Source organism: Rhinoraja longicauda, chromosome 14 (assembly GCF_053455715.1).
Source record: "Rhinoraja longicauda isolate Sanriku21f chromosome 14, sRhiLon1.1, whole genome shotgun sequence".
Lineage (NCBI taxonomy): Eukaryota > Metazoa > Chordata > Chondrichthyes > Rajiformes > Arhynchobatidae > Rhinoraja > Rhinoraja longicauda.
The window spans coordinates 6,714,664-6,738,920 of NC_135966.1; the positions used below are offsets into that span (position 1 = coordinate 6,714,664).

Sequence of the window (24,257 nt, forward strand, 5' to 3'; positions counted from 1 at the left end):
TGTAATCCCCACAATGTCAAATGTACCAATCTCTAACTGAGCCTCAAGCTCATTCACTTTACTTCTTATACTTCACGCATTCATGTATAATACTTTTAATCCATTACTCACCTCATCTTTCACATCGATTCCTACTTCACTTGGCCATACTCTCCTATCCCTTGGTGAGCTTTCTGTCCCGGTAATTCTGGTGTCTTTCTTCACTTTTCCTATACTCTCTTTCCCTTCAACTCCATCCTTGTATTTCCAATTTGTCTCCCCCCTCCCCTCCCCCACTATTTAGTTTAAACCCAGCCGTGTAACAGTGGCAAACCTGCCTGCCAGAATGCTGGTCCCTTGTCTGTTTCTGTCTTCAAAGGACCCACATTTGTCTTAACTAATTTTTTCCTCTTCACATACCTAAAAAAAGCTTTTACTATCCTCCTTTATATTCTTGGCTAGCTTACCTTCGTACTTCATCTTTTCTCGCTGCGTTGCCTTTTTAGTTACCTTCTGTTGCTCTTTAAAGTTTCACAATCCTTGGCTTCCCGTTCATCTTTGCTATGTTATACATCTTCTCTTTTATTTTTATACTGTCCTTGACTTCGCTTGTCAGCCACAGTCGCCTCTTACTCCCCTTAGAATCTTTCTTCCTGTTTGGAATGAAATGATCCTGCATCTTCTGGATTATTCCCAGAAATATCTGCCATTACTGTTCCACCGTCATCCCTGCTAGGGTCCCTTTCCAGTCAACTCTGGCCAGCTCCTCCCTCATGCCTCCATACCTTTGTTCAACTGCAATACCCATACTTCCGATTTTACCTTCTCCCTCTCAAATTCCAGATTAAAACTTATCATATTATGGTCACAACCTCCAAATGGTTCCTTTACCTTGAGTTCCCTTTATCAAATCTGGCTCATTACAAATCCGGTTATTTAGTCACAGGGAGAACATGCAAACACAGCATTGACAGCACCAGAGGTCAGGATTGAACTCAAGTCTCTGGTGCTGTGGTAGCAGCTCTACAAACTGCGCCACTATGCCGCACGATGCAGATACAGGTCCACCATCCAGGATTTTCCATATCCTAGTTGTCTAGCGCCCTCTTTAATCGGGACAAAATCACGAGAGGGCACTTGAAATCTCCACCGGAAGTCCCCCGGAAAATGTGGTGCCTAGGCCGTGTGAGGCAGCCGATCTCAAGCTCATTGGAGCTTCACGGACGATCTGTGGGTCGAATTTGCCCCCTGCGGCCGCGGCTGTGGAACTCTGTCCCAGCCAGAGCCGGCAGATCCGTTCCCATAGCCGACTTCCACGGCCAACTTTGCGGGCCGGTATCTCGGTCCCCTGAGACCGTGACCTGTTGGCCCGGCAAAATGGATCATACGGCAAAGCTCTGGAACCAAGGGTGCCGGGAAGTTGGTGGTGGACCTAAACATAGAGTCAAACAATGATCGTACCCAGATAGAAGATGTAAGGCGAGATGATGCTGCCCAGCCGGCTGGCCATTGAACTTACTCCGACACCCATGTTCCTTACTGCCGTCGGGTACAGCTCAGCCGTGTAGACATATATCATGGCAAAGCCACACGTGGTGGAGAGTTTCCCACTCATCACCAGCACTGTGGTGAGTCCTGAAATATCTGAATAAACCAGAAACAATTGTAAGTTTGGTGGAGGCACAAGGAACTGCAGATGCCGGAATCTTGCCAAGAACACAAACGCTGGAGTAACTCAGCATTTCTGGAGTTTAGCTTATTATTGTCAAGCATACTGAGGTACAGTGAAAAGATTTTTTGTTGCGTGCTATCCAATCAGCAAAAAGATTAAATACATGAACACAATCAAGTCATGCACAGTGTACAGATACAGGACAAAGGCACGTTTAGTGCAAGATTTAATTCAATTAATTATAATTTTAAGGTCTCCAATGAGGTAGATATGAGGGCAGAACTGCTCTCTAGTTGGTGAGAGGACAGTTCAGTTGCCTCCTAACAGCTGGGAAGAAAAGGTCCCTGAATCTGGAGGTGTGCATTTTCACACTTCTGTACCTCTTGCCTGATGGGAGAGGGGAGAAGAGGGAGCGACCGGGTGAGACTGGTCCTTGATTATGCTGCTGGCCTTGTTGATGCAGAGTGAAGTGGAGATGGAGTCAATAGAAGGGAGGTTGGTTTGCGTGATGGTCTGCGCTGCGTCCACATTTCTCTGAAACTTGTTAGGAACGCTTGCTAATCTTTGCTCCTTTTAATGGTTTTACTGCTTTAAATGGCTTCCTTTTGGTTGCAGCTTCAAATTCAGAACTCCTTGCAGCAATCAAGACAGTTCTGATAAAAACGAAACGGGTGAAAAACCTGATGGTCATTAAGAAGCAACAGATTGGACTTGGCTGTGGCCGTAATATCGCAACGTAGGAGAAATTGTAAACATTTTTTTGGGGGGATGCGTCACAGAGCAACATTATCTCAAGACAAAACATGTCTCGCAATACAACTACAGTACTCAGGGACCACTGTAAAAGACTAGTACAAGATGGATTCATTCATTCAACAGGAGGAGCTTCATCTATTTTTTGCAATCTGAACACATTAAAACTCCACTGTTTCAACAATGAACAATGAGTACGTCAGTCACTTCCACTGAGTTGATAGGACTGATTGCCAACAATCACAATCATTCTTTTGTGTGACGTCAATAGCGTGTCAATGGAAGGGAGGACGCTTTTTGTGATGGTCTGGGCTGTATCCACAACTCTGCAATTTCTAACGAATTGGATGGAGCTGTTCCCAAACCATGCTGTGATGGAGGATCTAAAGAAGGGTCCCGGCACAAAGCGAAACGTCTTCTATCCACGTCCCCCAGAGATGCTGCCTGACTCGCTGAGTTACTCCAGCACTTTGTGTTCTACATAAACCTGGTGAATTGATTTCTATGTATCCGTCTGCACAATCATAACATATGTTCAAAACGCAGGCAGATTTTCTATAAAGATGCCTCTAACTTAGACATTTGCCAGATGGAAATATAAATCTAGATGTAATGGTGCGCTCCTCATTCGTTAAAATTATTCACTAGTTAAGCACTCTTCCTTAATTTTTGATTTAGTTTAGTTTAGTTTTGGCATACAGTGCTGGTCATTCGGCCGGCACTGTATGCTGAAACTGGCCATTCTAGCAGACTCCAAACCAATTTCTCGGCAGTTGCAAGGATCACTGATGTTTATGAATACTGATTGCAATGGGATTTTTTCAGGTCAGCGAAGGCCCATGAGAAAGCTGAGCAATGAAAGGGAGCTATTATCCAAAGGTTAGCAAACAGTATTAAAGAACTGCACAAAACCAAGGAGACAATGTAGAATGTGAGCTGCATCAAATATCCCGTGGAAGAATTTTGTCGCCAGCATCGCCCAATTATAAAATCAAAGAACCTGAGACTCTATTCATTGGAGAGCAGGAGGTTGAGGGGTGATCTTATGGAGGTGTTTAAAATCACGAGAGGAATCGATCAGGTAGATGTACAAATTCTGTTAAGTAGGAGAATCTAGGACCAGAGGACATAGGTTTAAGGTGAACGGGAAAAGATTCAATAGGAATGTGAGGGGTAACTTTTTCACACAAAGGGTGGTGGGTGTATGGGGCAAGCTGCCAGAGGAGGTAGTTGAGGCAGGGACTATCACAACGTTTAAGAAACAGTTAGACAGGTACATGGTTGGACAGGTTTAGAGGGCTATGGGCCAAATGCAGGCAGGTGGGACTAGTGTTCTGGGTGTTGGCTGGTGTGGGCAAGTTGGGCCGAAGGGCCTGTTTCCACGCTGTATCACTCTATGACTCGTTGTTTTCTTACTGCCGTGGTATTATTTTTCTCAAATTAAAGTAAATTATTAAAGTCAATTATTGAGCAGAAAGATCTTTTTGAATTCAACTTGTTTAAACTGTTCACTGTGAAGTTTTTTTCACTATTGGCCATGAACTGCGTGGGTTTTCTCCGAGATCTTCGGTTTCCTCCCACACTCCAAAGACATACAGGTATGTAGGTTAATTGGCTGGGTAAATGTAAAAATTGTCCCTAGTGGGTGTAGGATAGTGTTAATGTGCGGGGATCGCTGGGCGGCACGGACTTGGAGGGCCGAAAAGGCCTGTTTCCGGCTGTATATATATGATATGATATGATAACTGAGTATACTTGGGGGTGGCACTGAACAGGTTTATGATGTCTAAGTTCAATAGTTGGCCTACTCTTCACTTGTTTGAATGTGAGTAGCTATAATTAAACTCTGGTAGTGCAGTACCATCCAGAACAAAGTAAGCCCACTTGACAAGCATCGTGTCCATTGTTATAAATATTCTTACTCTTTACCCTTCACATCCTGCCCTACATTATGTTAAAAAAACAACTTCTGCAGTTTCTTATCAAGACTAGGACGGCACGAATGTGCAGTTGCTGCCTCACAGCGCCAGAGACCCGGATTCTTTGTGGGAGGGGGGGAGGATAAGGGGAGTTGAAGGGGGGAGGGGAAGGGGGAATGGGAGGAGGAAAGGGGAGGGACTGGGAGGAGGGAAGGGGAGGAGGGGGGAAGAGGGGAGGGGGGAGGGAGGAGAGGGTTCTGCACCAATGTAGGAGAGGTTTGGGCACAATTGATCTAGTAAAAAACTAAAAATAATTTACTTGCGGATATGAAGTGGATGATGATAAGCAGTGCTCCACCAAAAAGTAGTATGCTTGAAAGGGTGACCCTGCGGGAACACCTCTGAAGAAAAATCCAGGCCATTGTGTAGGCAGGAACTTCAATGGCAGCCAAGAGGAAGCAGTTCATATAGTCATCTCCATGAAGATTGGGAGTGTTCAAGGAAAGGCCAAAATATCCCGCTGTTAGATTCATCCTGCAACACAACGGCACAACTACTTGTAAAATATCTCCTAAAGCTTTCCTTCTACAACACATCGTTGGTGTTCCTTCGATTCCAACAGAAGGCAAGCATCGATCTGAGCAGGGTCTCGACCCGAAACGTGACCCATTCCTTCTTTACAGAGATGCTGCCTGTCCTGCTGAGTTACTCCAGCATTTTGTGTCTAAGCATTGACCTGATCTCCATGTTACTGTAAATAGTGAACACTCTGCACCTTTCCCTTTGCTCTATCTATTGTACTTGAGTTTGACTTGATAGTGTTTATGTGTGGTGTAGTACAGTACGTCCACTCCAAAGACGTACAGGTTTGTAGGTTTCTTCCCTCCCAGCCTTGGGTTCAACTTTACCCCCCCTCACTCGGTTATATTTTGTATATTTTGCACATCTAATATAAATTATTATACTCACCATATCAGAACGTTGATGATTGTGATGATTCTGATATTATAGGTTCTAACCAAATGAATTAATGCATAAGATTGTGTACTTTTAGCCCTCATATCTTCAAGCTGGGATGATTAAAAAAAAAAAAAAGATTACTTGTATTTTAATAGAAGGTGTTAAAGATTTTAGAGATGTTTAGAGATGTAGAGATACAGTGTGGAAACAGGTCCTTCAGCCCACCAAGTCTCTGCCAGCCAGAAATCCGTTCACTAGTTCTTTTCTAGACACTAGGGACATTTTACAGAAGCCAATTAACCTACAAACCTGCATGTCTTTGGAGTGTGGGAGGAAACTGGAGCACTCGGTGAAAACCCATGCGATCACAGGGCGAACGTACAAACTCTGTACAAACAGCACCCATAGTCAGGATCGAACCCGTGTCTATGGTGCTGCAAGGCTGCAACTCTACTGCTGCACCACCGTACTGCTCCAAATTACTATCATTACTATTTATTACTATTACTACCCATTATAATATTAACTTTCATAATAAGTTCATATTGGCATTAATGATCATTCAAGTCTTAATGTATAAACCGTGTTATTTGTAGCTTCATTCATTCCCCGTACCATTTTTTTCTGTTACAAACTGTTTTCTGTTAGAACTAGCTGGAACTACTAGTAGCAAAGTTCAGTATTAACATAATGGACTGCAGTGTTTAGTTTAGTTTAGAGATATAAAAGTACCCAATGACGGCCTCCACAGCCAATTATTTACAATATGTATTAATGATTTAGACGATTTAAATGTAACATCTCCAGGTTTGTGGATGGCACAAAGCTGGGTGGCATTGTGAGCTGCGAGGAGGATGCTATGAGGCTGCAGGGTGATTTGGATAGGTTGGGTGAGTGAGTAGATGCCTGGCAGATGTAGTATAATGTGGATAAATGTGAGGTTATCCACTTTGGTGGCAAGAAGAAGGCAAATTATTATCTGAATGGTGTCAGATTAGGAAAAGGGGAGGTGCAACGAGACCTGGGTGTCCTTGGACATCAGTCACTGAAAGTAAGCATGCAGGTAGAGTAGGCAGTGAAGAAAGCAAATGACATGTTGGCCTTCATAATGAGAGGATTTGAGAATAGGAGCAAGGAGGTCCTACTGCAGTTGTACAGGGCCATGGTGAGACCACACCTGGAATATTGTGTGCAGTTTTGGTCTCCTAATTTGAGGAAGGACATTCTTGCTATTGAGGGAGTGCAGCATCAGTTCACCAGGATAATTCCTGGGATGGCGGGACTGACATATGATGAAAGAATGGATCGACATGGCTTATATTCACTGGAATTTAGAAGGATGAGAGAGGATCTCTCCGCTGTCGCGCTGTGAAAACAGAGGATGAGACGGAGTTTCTTCCCACAGTTAACTCTCATATCATCAGGGACTAATTTAATTCACTGTATTAATTTATTTTTTGTGTTAAAAAAAAATAAAATTCTATTCTGTTTTGTAGTTTTAGCACAATCCGCAGGCGTTGCCACTTTCATTTCTCTGCACATCTTGTATATGTATGTGACAAATAAAGTTGACTTGACTTGACTTGGATCTTATAGAAACATATAAAATTATTATGGAAGTGGACAGACTAGATGCAGGAAAAATGTTCACGATGTTGGGGGGAGTCCAGAATCAGGAGTTACAGTTTAAGAATAAGGGGTGGCCATTTAGGACTGAGATGAGGAAAGACTTTTTTGCCCAGAGAGTTGTGAATATGTGGAATTTTCTGTCACAGAAGGCAGTGGATGCCAATTCACTGGATGTTTTCAAGAGAGAGCTAGATATAGCTCTTTGGGCTAACGGAATCAAGGGATATGGGGAGAAACCAGGGAAAGGGGTACTGATTTTGGATGATCAGCCATGATCATGTTGAATGGCGGTGCTGGCTTGAAGGGCCAAATGGCCTACTCCTGCAACTATTTTCTATGTTGCTACAGCTGCCTGTGGCAATGAATTTCACAGATTCACCACCCTCTGGCTAAAGAATTTCTTCTAATTTCCATGCTAATGGTATGTCTTTCTATTTTAAGAAAATGCCCTCTGGTCCTAGACTCCCCCATTACAGGAAACATCAGTAATGTAAGCCATGTCTGAACTTTTGTTTGTGTAAAGGAAGACACAAAGTGCTGGAGTAACTCAGTAAGTCAGGCTGCATCTTTGGAGACTGTGGATAGGTGACGTTTCAGAGTGCTGGAGTAACTCAGCAAGTCAGGCTGCATCTCTGCAGATCGTGGATAGGTGACGTTTTGGGTCAGGACCCACATTTGCTGATGCGCTGATGCGCTTTAGCGCTGTCCCTAAAATTAACTTTTTCACACAAAGGTTTGTGGGTGTATGGAACGAGCTGCTGGAGAGGTAGTTGAGGGAGGGACTATCATAACATTTAAGAAGCAATTAGACAGGTACATGGATAGGTCAGGTTTAGAGGGATATGGGCAAAACGCAGGCAGGTGGAACTAGTGAAGATGGGACATGTTGGTCGGTGTGGGCAAGTTGGGCCGAATGACCTGTGCCCACATTGTATGACTATGAGTTTTCATCCAAGTTCTCATGTTATGGAGTCATGGTCATACAGCATGGAAACAGGCCCTTTGGGCCAACTTATCCATGCTGACCAAGATGCCCCATCTAAACTAGTCCCATCTGCTTGCCTTTGGCGTGTATCCCTCTCCCAACTGGAAAGCACATGTGCGTTTTGTTTCTGGGTGAAGGTGGAATTGCAATAACCTCTAGTTACTGAGATAAGGAAGCAGAGTTCGCATATAGAACTATGCTGCAGCAAAAACTATATAGAGCAGCCACACGAGTACAGAAGATTAACACAAAAAGCTGGAGTAACTCAGCGGGTCAGGCAGCATCTCTGAGCTGAAAAATGGTGTCAGCTGAAGAAGGGTCTCGACCCGAAACGTCATCTATTCCTTTTCTCCAGAGATGCTGCCTGACCCGCTGAGTTATTCCAGCTTTTTGTGTCTATCTCGGGTGTAAACCAGCATCTGCAGTTCCTCCTTACACTTGTGACCTCCGTACTGGTTCAGTGCTGAGGTAGTGTTGCTGTTATGATTGCAAGTGAGATTTGGGGCAAAGGGTTTATGAAAGGGAAGAAGTATTAAAGTCTATCTTAAATGTGTGGGAAGGAACTGCAGATGCTGGTTTAAACCGAAGATAGACACAAAACGCTGAAATAACTCTGCGGTACAGGCAGCATCTCTGGAGAGAAGGTGTGGGTGGAGTTTCAGGTAGAGACCCTTCTTCACACTAAAGGGTCTGAAGAGGCGTCTCGACACAAAACGTCAACCATTCCTTCTGTCGAGAAGTGCTGCCCGTCCCGCTGAGTTATTCCAGCATTTTGTGTCTATTTCCAGCTCTCATAGGGAAAAGGGAAATGAGAGATATAGGAGATGATGTAGGGATAAAGAAAAATGAATGAAAGTCATGCAAAAAAGTAACGATGATAAAGGAAACAGGATATAGTTAGCAGTTTGTTGGGTGAAAACGAGAAGCTGTTGCAACTTGGGTGGGGGAGGGATGGAGAGAGAGGGAATGCCAGGGTTACTTGAAGTCAGAGTAATCAATATTCATTCCACTGGGCTGTAAGCTGCCCAAGCGCAATATGAGATGCTGTTCCTCTAATTTGTGTTTAGCCTCACTCTGACAATGGAGGAGACTGAGGACAGAAAGGTCAGTGTGGGATAGACACTAAGAAGGAGAATTAAATTGTTTGGCAACTGGGAGATCAGGTAGGTTCAGGCTGACTGGTGTTCAGCGGAACGATCGCCCAATCTACGTTTGGTCTCGCCGATGAATGTGAGTCCACATCTTGAACAACGGATACAGTAGATGAGGTTGGAGGAGGTGCAAATGAACCCCTGCCTAACCTGAAAAGTCTGCCGGAGTCCCTGGACAGAGTAGAGGGAGTATCTTAAACAGGCTCACTGACCGCGCAGTATGCAGGAGTACTGGTGATGCTACCTCAAGCTCGGTGAAGAGCACATCTGGTGCAGTGACACCATTTTTCTTTGCAATAAATCGGAGTATTTCTTCAGCCTCCTTTACCCTTCCTTTTAACATCAACCAGCGCGGAGATTCTGGAATATACCTGAAATTCAAAGTGTTCTTTTAGGAATAGGATACTACATTCTCAAAAATATATATAAGTTTAATATTAAAATATTCTTTAATGGCAGACAATAATATATCATTTCATTTAATGGACTATATAGATGGTGATATAAAGAGATATAGAACATTTGTTCCATTTCTCTCCATATCACCGTCTATATCTCTCGTTTCCCTTTCTGCTGACTCTCAATCTGAAGAAGTGGCTCAACCCAAAAACGTCACCTATTCCTTTTCTCCACAGATGCTGTCTGACCCGCTGAGTTACTCCAACTTTTTGTGTCTATATTCAGTTTAAACCAGCACCTGCTGTTCTTTCCTACACATTTCATTTAATTCTTGCTATTGATTCAGAAATGCCAACAACAGGATAGTATAAAAGATGCTTTAATATTCTGACAGGATTATGCGATAAACCAAGGCCATTGTACCATTTGGCAAAGATTTACCATTTTCAATCAGCATAAACTCGTAAGTGATAGGAGCAGAATTAGGCAATTCAGCCCATCAAGTCTACTCCGCCATTCAATCATAGCTGATCTATCTTTCCCTCTCAACCCCATTTTCCTGCCTTCTCCCCATAACCCCTGACACCCGTATTAATCAAAAATCTATCAATCTCTGCCTTAAAAATATACATTTACAGTCTCCACAGCTTTTTGTGGGCAATGAATTCCATAGATTCACCACCAGGTGCTCCGGTTTCCTCCCACATCTCATTGCACTTGCAGGTTTGCTGATTAATTGGCCATCTGTAAATTGCCCCTAATGTGTAGGGTGTGAATGAAAAAGAGAGATAACCTAGAACTTCTGTGAATAGATGATCGATGAATGAGGGGGGACCTCATTGAAACATACAGAATAGTGAAAGGCTTGGATAGAGTGGATGTGGAGAGGATGCTTCCACTCCACTCATGGGAGTGTAGGACTAGTGATAGCCGCATAATTAAAGGACGTTCTGTTTGGAAGGAGATGAGGAGGAATTTCTTTAGTCAGAGGGTGGTGAATCTGTGGAATTCTTTGCCACAGATTAGTACGGGTGCCAGAGATTATGGGGAGAAGGCAGGAGAATGGGGTTAGGGGGAGAGATAGATCAGCCATGATTTAATGGTGGAGGAGACTTCATGGGCCGAATGGCCTAATTCTGCTCCTATCACTTATGATCTTATGATGGTTGGCATGGACTTGGTGGGCCGAAGGGCCTATTTCCAAGCTTGTATCTTCATAGTAAGAATTTCGTAGTTCCGTTTTTGGTACAAATGACAATTGAACTCTCTTAACTCTTGCCTAATCTGCAGGATGCTTCCATATTTTCTATGTTTTTTTCTGATTATTAGGCTACTACCCAGATTATTCAGTTCCTATAAAAATGTAATCTAATCCCCACTGTGAACTATTGAGAAAAAATGGTGCTGGCTGTGGTTTCTTTGTGAGAAACACTCAAACCTCTGACCTCCAGCACCTGGATTGACAAAGACAGCAGATGCTTGTGTGCATTGGCCATTGAAAGTTCCCTCCAGATTACAAACTGCTTTTATTTATTAGTACACGGCTTCTTTTGTACATCAGCACTGGGTCTAAATCCCAGGATCCTTTCACCTGCTAACTTCTAACCAAGCAGGTTGGTTATGAAATAGCACACTCCTATAACAAAGGCACATCTCCAATTGCAGCGTTGTTAGAAGTAGCAATATAATTCCAGGTCGTGCGGCTTTGCATCTGTTACTGGTTCAGCAATTTTGCAATCTCAAGTTAGTCACCACCATTAAGTAATCAATTGAACTAATTGGGGCGGTACAGTGGCACAGCGGTAGAGTTGCGGCCTTACAGAGATAGCACCGCAGACCCGGGTTCGATCCTGTATAAATATAAATTGTCCTTTATCTCTAAACTAAACTAAACACACCAAAAATAGACAATAGGAAATAAATTCAAGTTATTGTTAAACAGAGGTCCCAGCACATTGCCCACTATTAATGATCTACATCAAATTTAGTTTCGTTTAGTTTAGTTTACAGATACAGTGCGGAAACAGGCCCTTCGGCCCAACAAGTCCATGCCGACCAGTGATCCCCATGTACTAACACTATCCTACACACTAGTAACAATTTACAGAAGCCAATTAACCTACAAATCTACAAGTCTTTGGAGTGTGGGAGGAAACTGGATCACTTGGAGAAAACCCACGCGGTCACGGGGAGAATGTACAAACTCTGTACAAGACAGCACCCGTAATCAGGATCGAACCCGGGTTCGAAGAGCTCAACGGAAATTATAAATTCATTCTTTTTAGTTTTTTAATACAAATATATTTGTTAGGCAATTATTCTATTCCGAATTAAATGTTTCAATACTTCCGAGGTATTCTATAAATTAAGTTGTTTTGCTAAATTTGATAAACCTTCAGAAAATATCTGAATACAGCTGAGATACATTGAACATGAAGTTGTTAGATTTGACAAAACGTGCATTAATTTATGAAGCTGCGATATCACTGGGCAACCATTTGTGCACGGTGGCGTATTGGTAGAGTTGCTGCCTTACAGCGCCAGAGATCCAGGTTCGATCCTGACTACGGGCGCTGTCTGTACGAAGTTTGTACTTTCTCCTTGTGACATGCTTGGGTTTTCTCCGGGTTCACCGGTTTCCTCCCACACTCTAAAGATGTACAGGTTTGGCTTTGGTAAAAATTCTAAATTGTCCCTAATGTGTGTAGGATAGTGCTAGTGTACGTGGGTGAACGCTAGTTGGCACGGACTCGGTGGCAGAAGGGCCTGTTTTTGCTTGGTATTTTTAAACTAAACTAGAGGAAGAGAGCACAGCTGTTTAAAACCTTCACTGGAGCACCAACCAATGATCTATTTTTACCAGAGGAATAAGTTTTAGTATACCTCTGCTCCTCGGTTTCCATGAACCTAATTTATTGACAATCCAATTTCTAGGAAGCGTTATGTGAACCCACTGACAGCATCTTCATAAAGTTCCATGTTGAAATACACAAATAAGGCATGATTTACATGGACACTCAAAGGAATAAATCTATCTCAATGCCATATTGCCCGTGTCTGGAAGCATGGAAAATAGGTGCAGGAAAAGGCCACTTGGCACTTCGAGCATGCACTGCCATTCAATATGATCGTGGCTGATCATCCAAAATCAGCACCCCGTTCCGGTTTTATCCCCATATCCCTTGATTCCCTTAGCCCTAAGAGCTATATCTAACTCTCTCTTGACAACATCCAGTGAATTGGCCTCCACTGCCTTTGTGGCAGAGAATTCCACAGATTCACAACTCTCTGGGTGAAAAAGATTTTCCTCATCTCAGTCCTAAATGGCCTACCCCTTATTCTTCAACTGTGCTCCCTGGTTTTGGACTCCGCCACCATTAGGAACATTTTTCCTGTATCTACCCTGTCTAATCCTCTAAGAATTTTATATGTTTCTCTAAGATCCCCTCTCATCCGTCTAAATTCCAGCAAATACAAGCCCAGTCGACCCATTCTTTCATCGTACGTCAGTCTCGCCATCCCGGGAATTATCTTGGTGAACTTATGCTGCACTCCATCAATAGCAGTCAAGTCCTTTCTCAAATTAGGAGACCAAAATTGCACACAATACTCCAGGTGCAGTCTCAACAGAGTCCTGTACAACTGCAGTAGGACCTCCTTGCTCCTAAACTCAAATCCTCTTGCAATAAGGCCAACATGTCATTGGCTTTCTTCACTGCCTGCTGTACCTGCATGCTTACTTTCAGTGACTAATGTACAAGCACTCCCAGGTCTCGTTGCACCCCCCCCTTCTCCTAATCTGACACCATTCAGATAATAATCTGCCTTCCTATTCTTGCCACCAAAGTGGATAACCTCACATTTATCCACATTATACTGCATCTACCATGATTTTGCCCACTCACCCAACCTGTCCAAATCACCCTGCAGCCTCACAGCATCTTCATCACAGCTCACACTGCCACCCAGCTTTGTGTCATCTGCAAACTTAGAGATGTTACATTTAATTCCCTCGTCTAAATCGTTAATATATGTTGTAAACAACTGGGGTCCCAGCACCGAACCTTGGGGCACCCCACTAGTCACTGCCTGCCATTCTGAAAAGGACCCATTAATTTTGACTCTTTGCTCCTTGTCTGCCAACCAGTTCTCTATCCTTGTCAATATCCTACTCCTCAATACCTTGTGCTCTAATTTTGCACACTAATCTCTTGTGTGGGACCTTGTCAAAAGCTTTTTGATAGTCCAAATACACCACATCCACTGGTTCTCCCTTACCCATTCTACTTATTACATCCTCAAAAAATTCCAAAAGATTAGTCATCTTTAATAATCGACTCCAGCATCTTCTCCACTACTGAACTCCCCCCTCAACTCTATCCAAGGAACACTTTCCCCTGGAACCGCAGGAGATGCAACACCTGTCCCTTTACCTCCCCCCTCAACTCCATCCAAGGACCCAAACAGTCTTTCCAGGTGAGACAGAGGTTCACCTGCACCTCCTCCAACCTCATCTATTGCATCCGCTGCTCTAGATGTCAACTTCTTTACATCGGCGAAACCAAACGCAAGCTCGGCGATCGTTTCGCTCAACACCTTCGCTCAGTCCGCCTTAACCAACCTGATCTCCCGGTGGCTGAGCACTTCAACTCCTCCTCCCACTTCCAGTCTGACCCCCCAGTCTGACCCTTCTGGAGGGCCTCCTCGAGTGCCATAGTGAGGCCCACCGGAAATTGGAGGAACAGCACCTCATATTTCGCCTGGGCAGCTTGCTATGAACATTGACTTCTCCAACTTTAAACAGTTCCTCTGTCCCTCTCTTCCCCTCCCCCTTCCCAGTTCTCCCTCTATCTTCCTGTCTCCACCTATATCCTTCCTTTGTCCTGCCCCCTGACATCAGTCTGAAGAAGGGTCTCGACCCGACACGTCATCCATTCCTTCTCTCCTGAGATGCTGCCTGACCTGCTGAGTTACTCCAGCATTTTGCGAATAAATACCTTCGATTTGTACCAGCATCTGCAGTTATTTTCTTACATTTCTCCTCTACTGATGTAAGGCTAACTAGTCTATAATTCCTCGTTTTCTCTCTCCCTCCTTTCTTAAAAAGTGGAGTTACATTAGCTATCCTCCAATGCACAGAATGGATCCAGAGTCGAGATAATATTGGAAAATGAGAGAACATTGGACTTTGGCATGCAGATACTTATTTCCTTCATAAAAAAAAATCCAGAGCTTGGCCTCCACTGTGAATAGCGAACATGATGCCAAGATAAATTAATCTCCTCTGCCTGCACATGATCCATATCCCTCCATTCCCAGCATTACCATGTGCCCATCTAAATGTCTCTTGAACACCACTATCATGTTTCTCCTGGTCCAAGTCCTAAATTGAACTGACAGATGGCATCCTTGGAGTGTGGGAGGAAAACAGAGCACATGGACGAAACCCACGCAATCACAGGGAGAATATATAAACTCTGTACAGAGACATTTATTTTATTCCACTAGTTTAATTTACTTTAGTTTAGTTTAGAGATACAGTGCAAAAACAGACCCTTCGGCTGATCGTCTGCACCGACTAGCGATTACCCCATAAACTAGCACTATCCTACACACGAGGGGCAATTTTACAATTACGGAATTACCAAAGCCAATTAACCTACACATCTGCATGTCTTTGGAGTGTGGGAGGAAACCGGAGCACCTGGAAAAAACCCCACGCAGATCACAGGGAGAACATACAAACTCCGTAAAGACAGCACCCGTAGTCAGGATTGAACCCGGGTCTCTGGCGCTGTAAGGCAGTAACTCTACCGCTGCGCCACCGTGCCGCCCTAAAATAGTCTTCTTCAACTTAATTGCAATTTGTGAACGGTGGATAAAGCACAAATTCCAACATACCACCACAAGGGAATGTACATCAGGCCAGGGAGAGACAGAGTCAAAAGCAACAATCTCCAACTCCTTATGAAGTACGCAGCGAGAGGCAGCAGCATGTAGCCAATAGCATAAGAAAGGCACACTCCCAATGTGCAGTACATAATCCGAACGGATTTTCCAAGAATTTCAGATCCTGCAAGAAAAAAGTCACAAACAATAGTAATTATGAATTATACACTAATTTTAGACTTTATGCTCTAGAGATACAGTGCGGAAACAGGCCCTTCAGCCAACTGAGTCCGCGCTGACCAGCGATCATCCCGTGCACTAACACTATCCTACACATTAGGGACAATTTACACTTTTGCCGAAGCCAATTAACCTACAAACGTACGTCTTTGGAGTGTGGGAGAAAACTGGAGCATTGGGAGGAAACCCACATGGTCACGGGGAGAACGTACAAACTCTGTACGGACAGCACCCGTAGTCAGGATCAAACCTTGGTCCCTGGCACTGTAAGGCATCAACTCTACCGCTGCACCACTGTGCCACCCCTACTTTTACTTCACCTTTGTATTGCATTTATCCTTTCTTCGCCAATAATGTTTTTTTAATTCCATCATTGGATGGATTTAAGAGAGAGTTAGATAGAGCTCTAGGGGCTAGTGGAATCAAGGGATATGGGGAGAAGGCAGGCATGGGTTATTGATTGTGGACGATCAGCCATGATCACAATGAATGGCGGTGCTGGCTCGAAGGGCCGAATGGCCTCCTCCTGCACCTATTTTCTATGTTTCTATGTAAACAGGTAATTTATTAGACTGCTTTGTAAGTGGAACCTACAATCCAGCTATACAAAGCTATGTATGAGTGACCAGAAGTCACTTAAGTCTACCTTAAGCTCCACCCAGAGGCCAGTGATTGAACATCCTAAGCAGGAAGGAACTTAGCAATTAATAAAAAGGACTGCAAAAATTAGGATACATTTGAAAAGTGAAACAAAAATAAAAAATAAAATTTAAAAAGAAAATAAAGCGCAATAAATATTGAGTTCGGAGATGTACAAGCTCTTGATATATATATGCACCCACAATCAAGCAAAAGACCAGTGCACTCACATTAGTTTCCCTCAGGTACTCTGACCCTCTGATACTTAGGTACTCTGACCAAAGCCATTTATCCTACAAACGTGTACGTCCTTGTGAGTGTGGGGGGAAACCGGAGCACCCGGAGAAAACCCGCATGGTCACAAGGAGAATGTACAAACTCCGTACAGCCAGCATCCATAGTCAGGATCAAACCCCGGGCCTCTGGCGCTGTAAGGCAGCAACTCTACCGCTGCGCCACCTTGCCGCCCCTTCATATGTAGAGAACAATGAAGTTCTAATTTGTGGTAGGATTATAAGTACAACCATGCCAAGAGAGGCACGGGGGAAGCTCTTGGTTTCCTAGGCTAAAGCACATATTTTCAAGTCCCTAGGCCTAAACAAAATGTAGAAAACTAACATATGGAGCTAATTATCATGTGAGAAGGCAGGAGAATGGGATTGTGAGGGGAAAGGTAGATCAGCTATGATTGAATGGCGGAGTAGACTTGATGGGCCGAATGACCTAATTCTTGCTCCAATGACTTATGAACTTATCCCATTACGAAGAACCTTTCAATGTCTGAACCTTTCAGTGGCACAGCTGGTAGAGCTGCTGCCTCATAGAGCCAGAGACCCGAGTTCGATCCTGATCTCAGGTGTTGTCTGTATGGAGTTTATATGTTCTCCCTGTGACTGTGTGGGTTTCCTCTGGTGCTCCGGTTTCCTCCCACATTCCAAAGACGCTAGGTCAGTTGGCTTCTGTAAATTGTATCTATTGTGTTGCATAGAACTAGTGCACGGGTGATCGTTGATCAGTGCGGACTTGGTGAGCTGAAGGGTCTGTTTCCACGCTGTATCACTCAAGTAAACTAGTGCCTAGAGAGTGGATGAGAAAGTGGAATAACATAGAACTAGTTTGAAGGGATGGTCAATGATCGGCAGGGACTTGGTGGGACAAAGGGCTTGTTTCCATACTGTATTTTTCTTTTAATCATTCAATTATCTGTGTGTACCGTATTTACAGGCCTGTTATGCTGCTGCAAGTAAGAGTTTCATTGTTCAGTCAACTAAAATTGAGCGACTTAGATGGGCACAGAGAGATGCATAGAAATGAAGGATATGGATTATGTGTGGGCGGATAAAAGAGTTGGTTTTGACATCATATTCAGTACAGACATTGTGGGCCAAAGGGCCTGTTCCTGTGCAGTACTGTTCTATCTTCTATAAAAAGCACAACTAAGTATGATTATCTCAGAAAAGACAAACCCAACATTGCAAATGTTTGGGATAACAATTATGTCCTTAAGCTTTTATTTAAATTGCAGAGGAATGCTAGGAATGTGCTGCCTGCGGGATAGACACTGGTTAATTTCACAGTTGTCATTGTGTGAGTGGTGGGAGTGTGGGATTCTTTGCTTTGATTGTGAAACTGCAGTGGCTTGTGCCTGATTTGCACACGTGGAACTTAGTTCAAACCTCAGAGAATCATGACACAGAGCAGTGCAGAGGACTTTGGACTTTAGTGATACAGCGCAATAACAGGCCCTTCAGTCCAGTGTGTCTGCGCCGACCAATGATCACCCCGTACACTAGCACTATCCCACGCACTAATGAAAATTTACAATTTTACCGAAGCCAATTAACCTACACTTGGACATCTTTGGAGTGTGGGAGGAAACTGGAGCACCAGCAGAAAAACCACACATTCACAGAGAGAATGTACAAACTCCGTACAGGCAGCACCCGTGGTCAAGAGAAAACCCATGTCTCTGGCCCTGTCAGGCAGCAACTCTACCGCTGTGTCACAGTACCGCCCAGATATCAAATATCTGTGGGTATTCGAGCAGTTCTCTGGTCTACTGAGCAGATCTTAATGCATTACTGACTACAGCACCCCTGCACATAGGAGATTGGTGTACAAACTTAAAGCACATGGTATTGAGGGTTCAGTGTTGAGGTGGATAGAAAATTGGTTGGCGGACAGGAAGCAAAGAGTAGGAAAAAACGAGTCCTTTTCGGAATGGCAGGCAGTGACTAGTGGGGTACCGCAAGGCTCAGTGCTGGGACCCCAGTTATTTACAGTGTATATTAATGATTTGTACGAGGGAATTGAATGCAACATCTCTAAGTTTGTGGATGACATGAAGCTGGGTGGCAGTGTTAGCTGCGAGGAGGATGCTAGGAGGCTGCAGAGTGACTTGGATAGATTAGGCGAGTGGGCAAATGCATGGCAGATGCAATATAATGTGGATAAATGTGAGGTTATCCACTTTGGCGGCAAGAACAGGAAAGCAGAGTATTACCTGAATGGTGACCGATTGGGAGAAGGGGAGACACCTGGGTGTCATGGTGCACCAGTCATTGAAAGCAAGCATGCAGGTGCAGCAGGCAGTGAAGAAAGCGAATGGTATGTTGGCATTCATAGCAAGAGGATTTGAGTTTAGGAGCAGGGAGGTTCTGCTGCAGTTGTACAGGGCCTTGGTGAGACCGCACCTGGAGTATTGTGTGCAGTTTTGGTCTCCTAACCTGAGGAAAGACGTTCTTGCCTTAGAGGGAGTACAGAGAAGGTTCACCAGATTGATCCCTGGGATGGCGGGACTTTCATATGAGGAAAGACTGGATAGACTGGGCTTGTACTCGCTGGAATTTAGAAGACTGAGGGGGGATCTTATAGAAACATATAAAATTCTTAAGGGGTTGGAGAGGCTAGATGCGGGAAGATTGTTCCTGATGTTAGGGGAGTCCAGAACCAGGGGTCACAGCTTAAGGATAAGGGGGAAGTCTTTTAGGACCGAGATGAGAAAACATTTCTTCACACAGAGTGGTGAGTCTGTGGAATTCTCTGCCACAGAAGGTAGTTGAGGCCAGTTCATTGGCTATATTTAAGAGGGAGTTAGATGTGGCCCTTTTTGCTAAAGGGATCAGGGGGTATGGAGAGAAGGCAGGTACAGGCTACTGAGCTGGATGATCAGCCATGATCATATTGAATGGCGGTGCAGGCTCGAAGGGCCGAATGGCCTACTCCTGCACCTATTTTCTATGTTTCTAACCCTGGGACGACCAAACAAGACCATGCTGAAGACGTTGATGGAAGATGCATATGTAGAGACAAAAGAGGAGCTTGCCACCTGTATGGAGGACAGAGATGTGTGGTGCGTCCGTCACCGTGCCCGTCGGAAACCAGCATCACTGCGTCGCTAATGTTTTCAATGATTTTAATTAAAGTTAATTAATTAAACCTTATTTTTGCGGCTAACTAGTGGTTTGCATCTTGCAGTGTAGCCTCTGTATTTCTGTTCATGAAGTCTTCTACCGGACAGCGGTCATTGACAAATCCACACCTGACTCCTGAAGAGTGTTTCTGTTCTGTCGGACAGGTGTTTGGGGATTTTTCTTTATTATAGAGAGAATCCTTCTGTCGTCAGCTGTGGAGGTCTTCCTGGCCTGCCAGTCCCTTTGCAATTAGTAAGCTCCCCAGTGCTCTCGTTCTTCTTAATGATGTTCCAAACAGTTGATTTTAGTAAGCCTAAGGTTTGGCTGATGTCTCTAACAGTTTTATTCTTGTTTCTCAGTCTCATAATGGCTTCTTTGATTTTCATTGGCACAACTTTGGTCCTCATGTTGATAAACAGCAATAAAAGTTTCCAAATGTGATGGAAAGACTGGAGGAAAAACTAGGTGCTGAGAGCTCTCTTACACCTGCATGAAGGAGACAATTAAACACACCTGGGCAATTACAAACACCTGTGAAGCCATATGTCCCAAACATTATGGTGCCCTGAAATGGGGTGACTATGTACAAACACTGCTGTAATTTCTACATGGTGAAACCAAAATGTATAAAAATGGCCTTTAATAAAATCTGACAATGTGCACTTTAACCACATGTGATTTTTTCTATTACAAATCTGAAATTGTGGAGTACAGAGGCAAATAAATAAATAAATGATTGGTCTTTGTCCCAAACATTATGGAGGGCACTGTACATTGAATGGTGCAGGTACATACCAAGAACAAAGGCAGATGTGTAGTTTGATATTTGTCCCAGCCCTACAAGGAAGTTAAGAAGGCAGAATATTTCCCAGTTTGGAGAGAAGACTTGAATAATGCTGAATAAACACTGTATCGCCATCGTTCCAAACAAAACTGCCTTTCTCCCAAACCTACGAAGCAAGAACAAATGAAGATTCAACTGTACATACTCAAACATGCCTGCCACCAATTACACACATTATACATTTATTCTCTCAGATGTTTAACAGAAATGTTCCAAAAAAGATTTATCCACTTAGAGGGTCAGCAATGGTGGTGCAGCGGTAGAGTTGCTGCCTCACTGCACCTGAGACTCGGGTTCAATTCTAATTACGGGTGCTTTCTGCATAGAGTTTGCACGTTCTCCCTGTGACCGAGTGGGTTTCCTCTGGGTGCTCCAGCTTCCTACATACACCAAAGTGTGTAGGTTTGTTGGTTAATTGGCTTCGGTAATTTGGTAATTGTAAAATTGTTCCTTGTGTGTAGGATAGTGCTAGTATATTGGGTGATCGTTGGTCGGCGCGGACTCGGTGGGCCAAAGGGTCTGCTTCTGCGCTGTATCTCTAAACTAAACTAGAGGAATAAAACAAAAGTGCATGGGATCTGAAGAATCTCTGATCCAGATATAGATCAAAAGCAGGGGTTCAGCAAGGATATACCAGGAATAAAGTTGGGACCAGGCTATGCACGATCTTGGTCCTACCTGAAGCTCCTGGCGAGCACCACGGAGCTGTCCATGGGAGGACTTGGAAGCGGGAGGGCGGCCGAGGATGGGCCACGGGAGTATCAGCGGTCATTCGAGGCTGGGCCACCGAGAACAAAGAGAGACCCGGCGTGGAGGGGCTGCCAAGAACAAAGAGAGACCCAGCATTGGGGGAGGGGGGATTTATACAACAACATTTCATTAAAATATCCATTGACTTGGCCTCCACAAACTTCTGTGGCAAAGAATTCCACAAATTCGTCCTCATCTCCTTCCTAAAGGAAGGTCCTTTAATTCAGAGGCTGACCTCTAGTCCTAGACTCTCCCGCTAGTAGAAACATCCTCTCCGCATCCACTCAATCCAAGCCTTTCATCAGTCTGCTGGACTAGAAGGCTACAGAGGCCAAGTCAATGGATATTTTTAAGGCAGAGATGGATAAATTCTTGATTGGTATGGTGTCAGGGGTTATGGGGAGAAGGCAGGAGAATGGGGTTAAGAGAGAAAGATAGATCAGCCATGATTGAATGGCGGTAGACTTGATGGGCCAAATGGCCTAATTCTGCTCCTATCACTAATTAACATGAATTATGTGGAGAATTTCATGTTCTTACCACATACCATGATTGTGTATTTATGATCTGCAGTCAATGTGGTAATGGGGCAACATTGCAGCTCCCACAAATAGTGAACAACAATGATCTGAAACGTTATTTTGTTTGGCAAAGGTGAATTAAAGAAATAACTCACCTGTCTGATAATTGCCCAGAAACAAAGGAACCAATCAGCACTCCTGCAAAGAAGATCGACATGGATAATGGAGCCTTCCAATCATCATTGCACACCAGGTCCCACTGAGAAACATAAATAATCCACATATATCATCCTGGACACTAGTACAGTAAAGATAATTCACTGACATTGGGTCAAAACACATGCACTTCACCACATCAAAATAAATGGAAACCTCATTCACCTTACCAGCCCTACAATGGAAGCTTCCAGTTAATGTATACCCCCCTCCCTCTGGACAGACCCATTATTCGCCACAACTATTTATAGAGGCACGGTTGTGCAGTGGTAGAGTTGGTGCCTCACAGCGCCAGAGACCCAGGCTCGATCCTGATGAGGGGTGCTGTCTGTACATAATTTGTACATTCTCCCCATGTGTATATACCATAAATATACATATGTGTGTAGGAAGGAACTGCGGATGCTGGTTTAAACCAAAGATAGACACAAAAACGTGGAGTAACTCAGCGGGACAGGCAGCATCTCTGGAGAGATGGAATGGGTGATGTTTCCGGTTCTTTGAAAGAGAGTCTCGACCCGAAACATCACCTATTTCTTCTCTCCAGAGATACTGCCTGTCCAGCTGAGTTACTCCAGCTTTTTGTGTTGTATATATATAAATATATATATATATACTGTGTGTGTGTATGTGAGTATGTGAATATGTACACACTGAACATTGTTCTCGTTTATTACAGTATATTGTTTAGTGTTGTATGTTTACATATTCTGTTGTGCTGCTGAAAATACGAATGTAATTGTTCTATCTGGGATATATGACAATAAACCACTCTTGACTTGCCCCCTTGGGTTTTCTCTGGGTGCTCCGATTTCCTCCCACATCCCAAAAACGTGCAGGTCTCTAGGGTAATTGGTTTCTGTAAAATTGTATATTGTCGTGGATAATGTTAGTGTACAGGGTGATTACTGGCCGGCATGGACTCTGTGGGCTAAAGGGCTGTTTCCATGCTGTATCTCTAAAACTAAAGTAGAAATAATTATATTCACATAGAAACATAGAATATAGGTGCAGGAGTAGGCCATTCGGCCCTTCGAGCCTGCACGCCATTCAATATGATCATGGCTGATCATCCAACTCAGTATCCCGTACCTGCCTTCTCTCCATACCCACTGATCCCTTTAGCCACAAGGGCCACATCTAACTCCCTCTTAAATATAGCCAATGAACTGGCCTAAAGAGCTCCATCATGGACACGTTGGACCCTTGCCCTCTCTCACTCCACATGAGGAGATCCAGTCTTGAGCCTTCTCTAGCACGGCCTCCTATATATTGATTAAGGAAGCTTTCTTGGAGAAATCCTATTCCTATCTCTGGTGAAAGCACAAGTATTTAATCTAGAGGAACATTTCAGTCCTTAATATTTTAAGACAATTTGTTCCTCACTGAAACTGCTTAATTCAGCCTTAAGTGCATCAACTATCTTACAGATGTAACTGGGAAGATAGAGCCAGGAATGCAAACAGCTTGTGACCTCTATAACATAAGATGCAGTGAATGTCCCATCAATGTTTGAAGGCTCTTTCAGTTATATACAAAATGGCTTTGAGGAAGAAGGTGGCAAATCCTTTTTTGCCTCTTTTGTTCACCTTTTGATTTTACTTAGCACCAATTTCTTCCTGTTTAGTTTAGTTTAATTTAGTTTAGAGATGCAGCGTGGAAACAGGCCCTTCGACCCACCGAGTGCACGTTGACCCGTAATCACTAGTTCTAAACTACACATTAGGGACAATTTACAGAAGCCAATTAACCTACAAACCTGCACGTCTTTGGAGTTTGGCCGGGAGAAAACCCACGTGATCACAGGGAGAATGTACAAACCCCCTCACAGACTGCACCTGTCGTCAGGAAATTACTCAAGTACCCAGCATGTCTATGGAGAGAGAAAAACAGGGATAATGTTTCAGGTTTATGAGCTTACACTGAAAAGATAGAAATGAAAAACGTTTTACGTTGCAGGCAGAACACAGTGGAGATGAGGAGCGATTGAATGCAAGAAATGCAACCAGAAAGAATCAAGCAAAGGCTTGCAAATAGCAGAAGGTGTGTCTCGAAAATGGAGACAAACTAATCTATAACATCAGGAGGAGGGAGAAAGAAGAAAAACAAGAAATAAAATCATAGTCATAGAGCTGTATAGCAAAACTCACCCATGCCGATCAAAATGCCTATCTATGCTAATCCTACTTTAGTTTAGTTTGTTGTCACGCGTACAGCAAAAAGTTTTTGTTGTTGTTGCGTGCTATCCAGTCAGCAGAAAGACCAAAAATGATTACAATCAAGCCGTCCACAGTGTAC

At 43.8% G+C, this 24,257-nt stretch overlaps 1 protein-coding gene across 1 annotated transcript in view; it reads right to left on the reverse strand.

The window, feature by feature from the left end:
- LOC144600022 (organic cation/carnitine transporter 2-like) overlaps positions 1 to 24,257 on the reverse strand; it is a 40,200-nt gene that overhangs the window by 14,554 nt on the left and 1,389 nt on the right. The window contains 7 exon segments of the mRNA XM_078411346.1: positions 1,441 to 1,623; positions 4,643 to 4,857; positions 5,293 to 5,393; positions 9,293 to 9,419; positions 15,349 to 15,520; positions 20,424 to 20,578; positions 21,899 to 22,002. Of these exon segments, the coding sequence (XP_078267472.1) occupies positions 1,441 to 1,623; positions 4,643 to 4,857; positions 5,293 to 5,393; positions 9,293 to 9,419; positions 15,349 to 15,520; positions 20,424 to 20,578; positions 21,899 to 22,002 (1,057 nt within the window).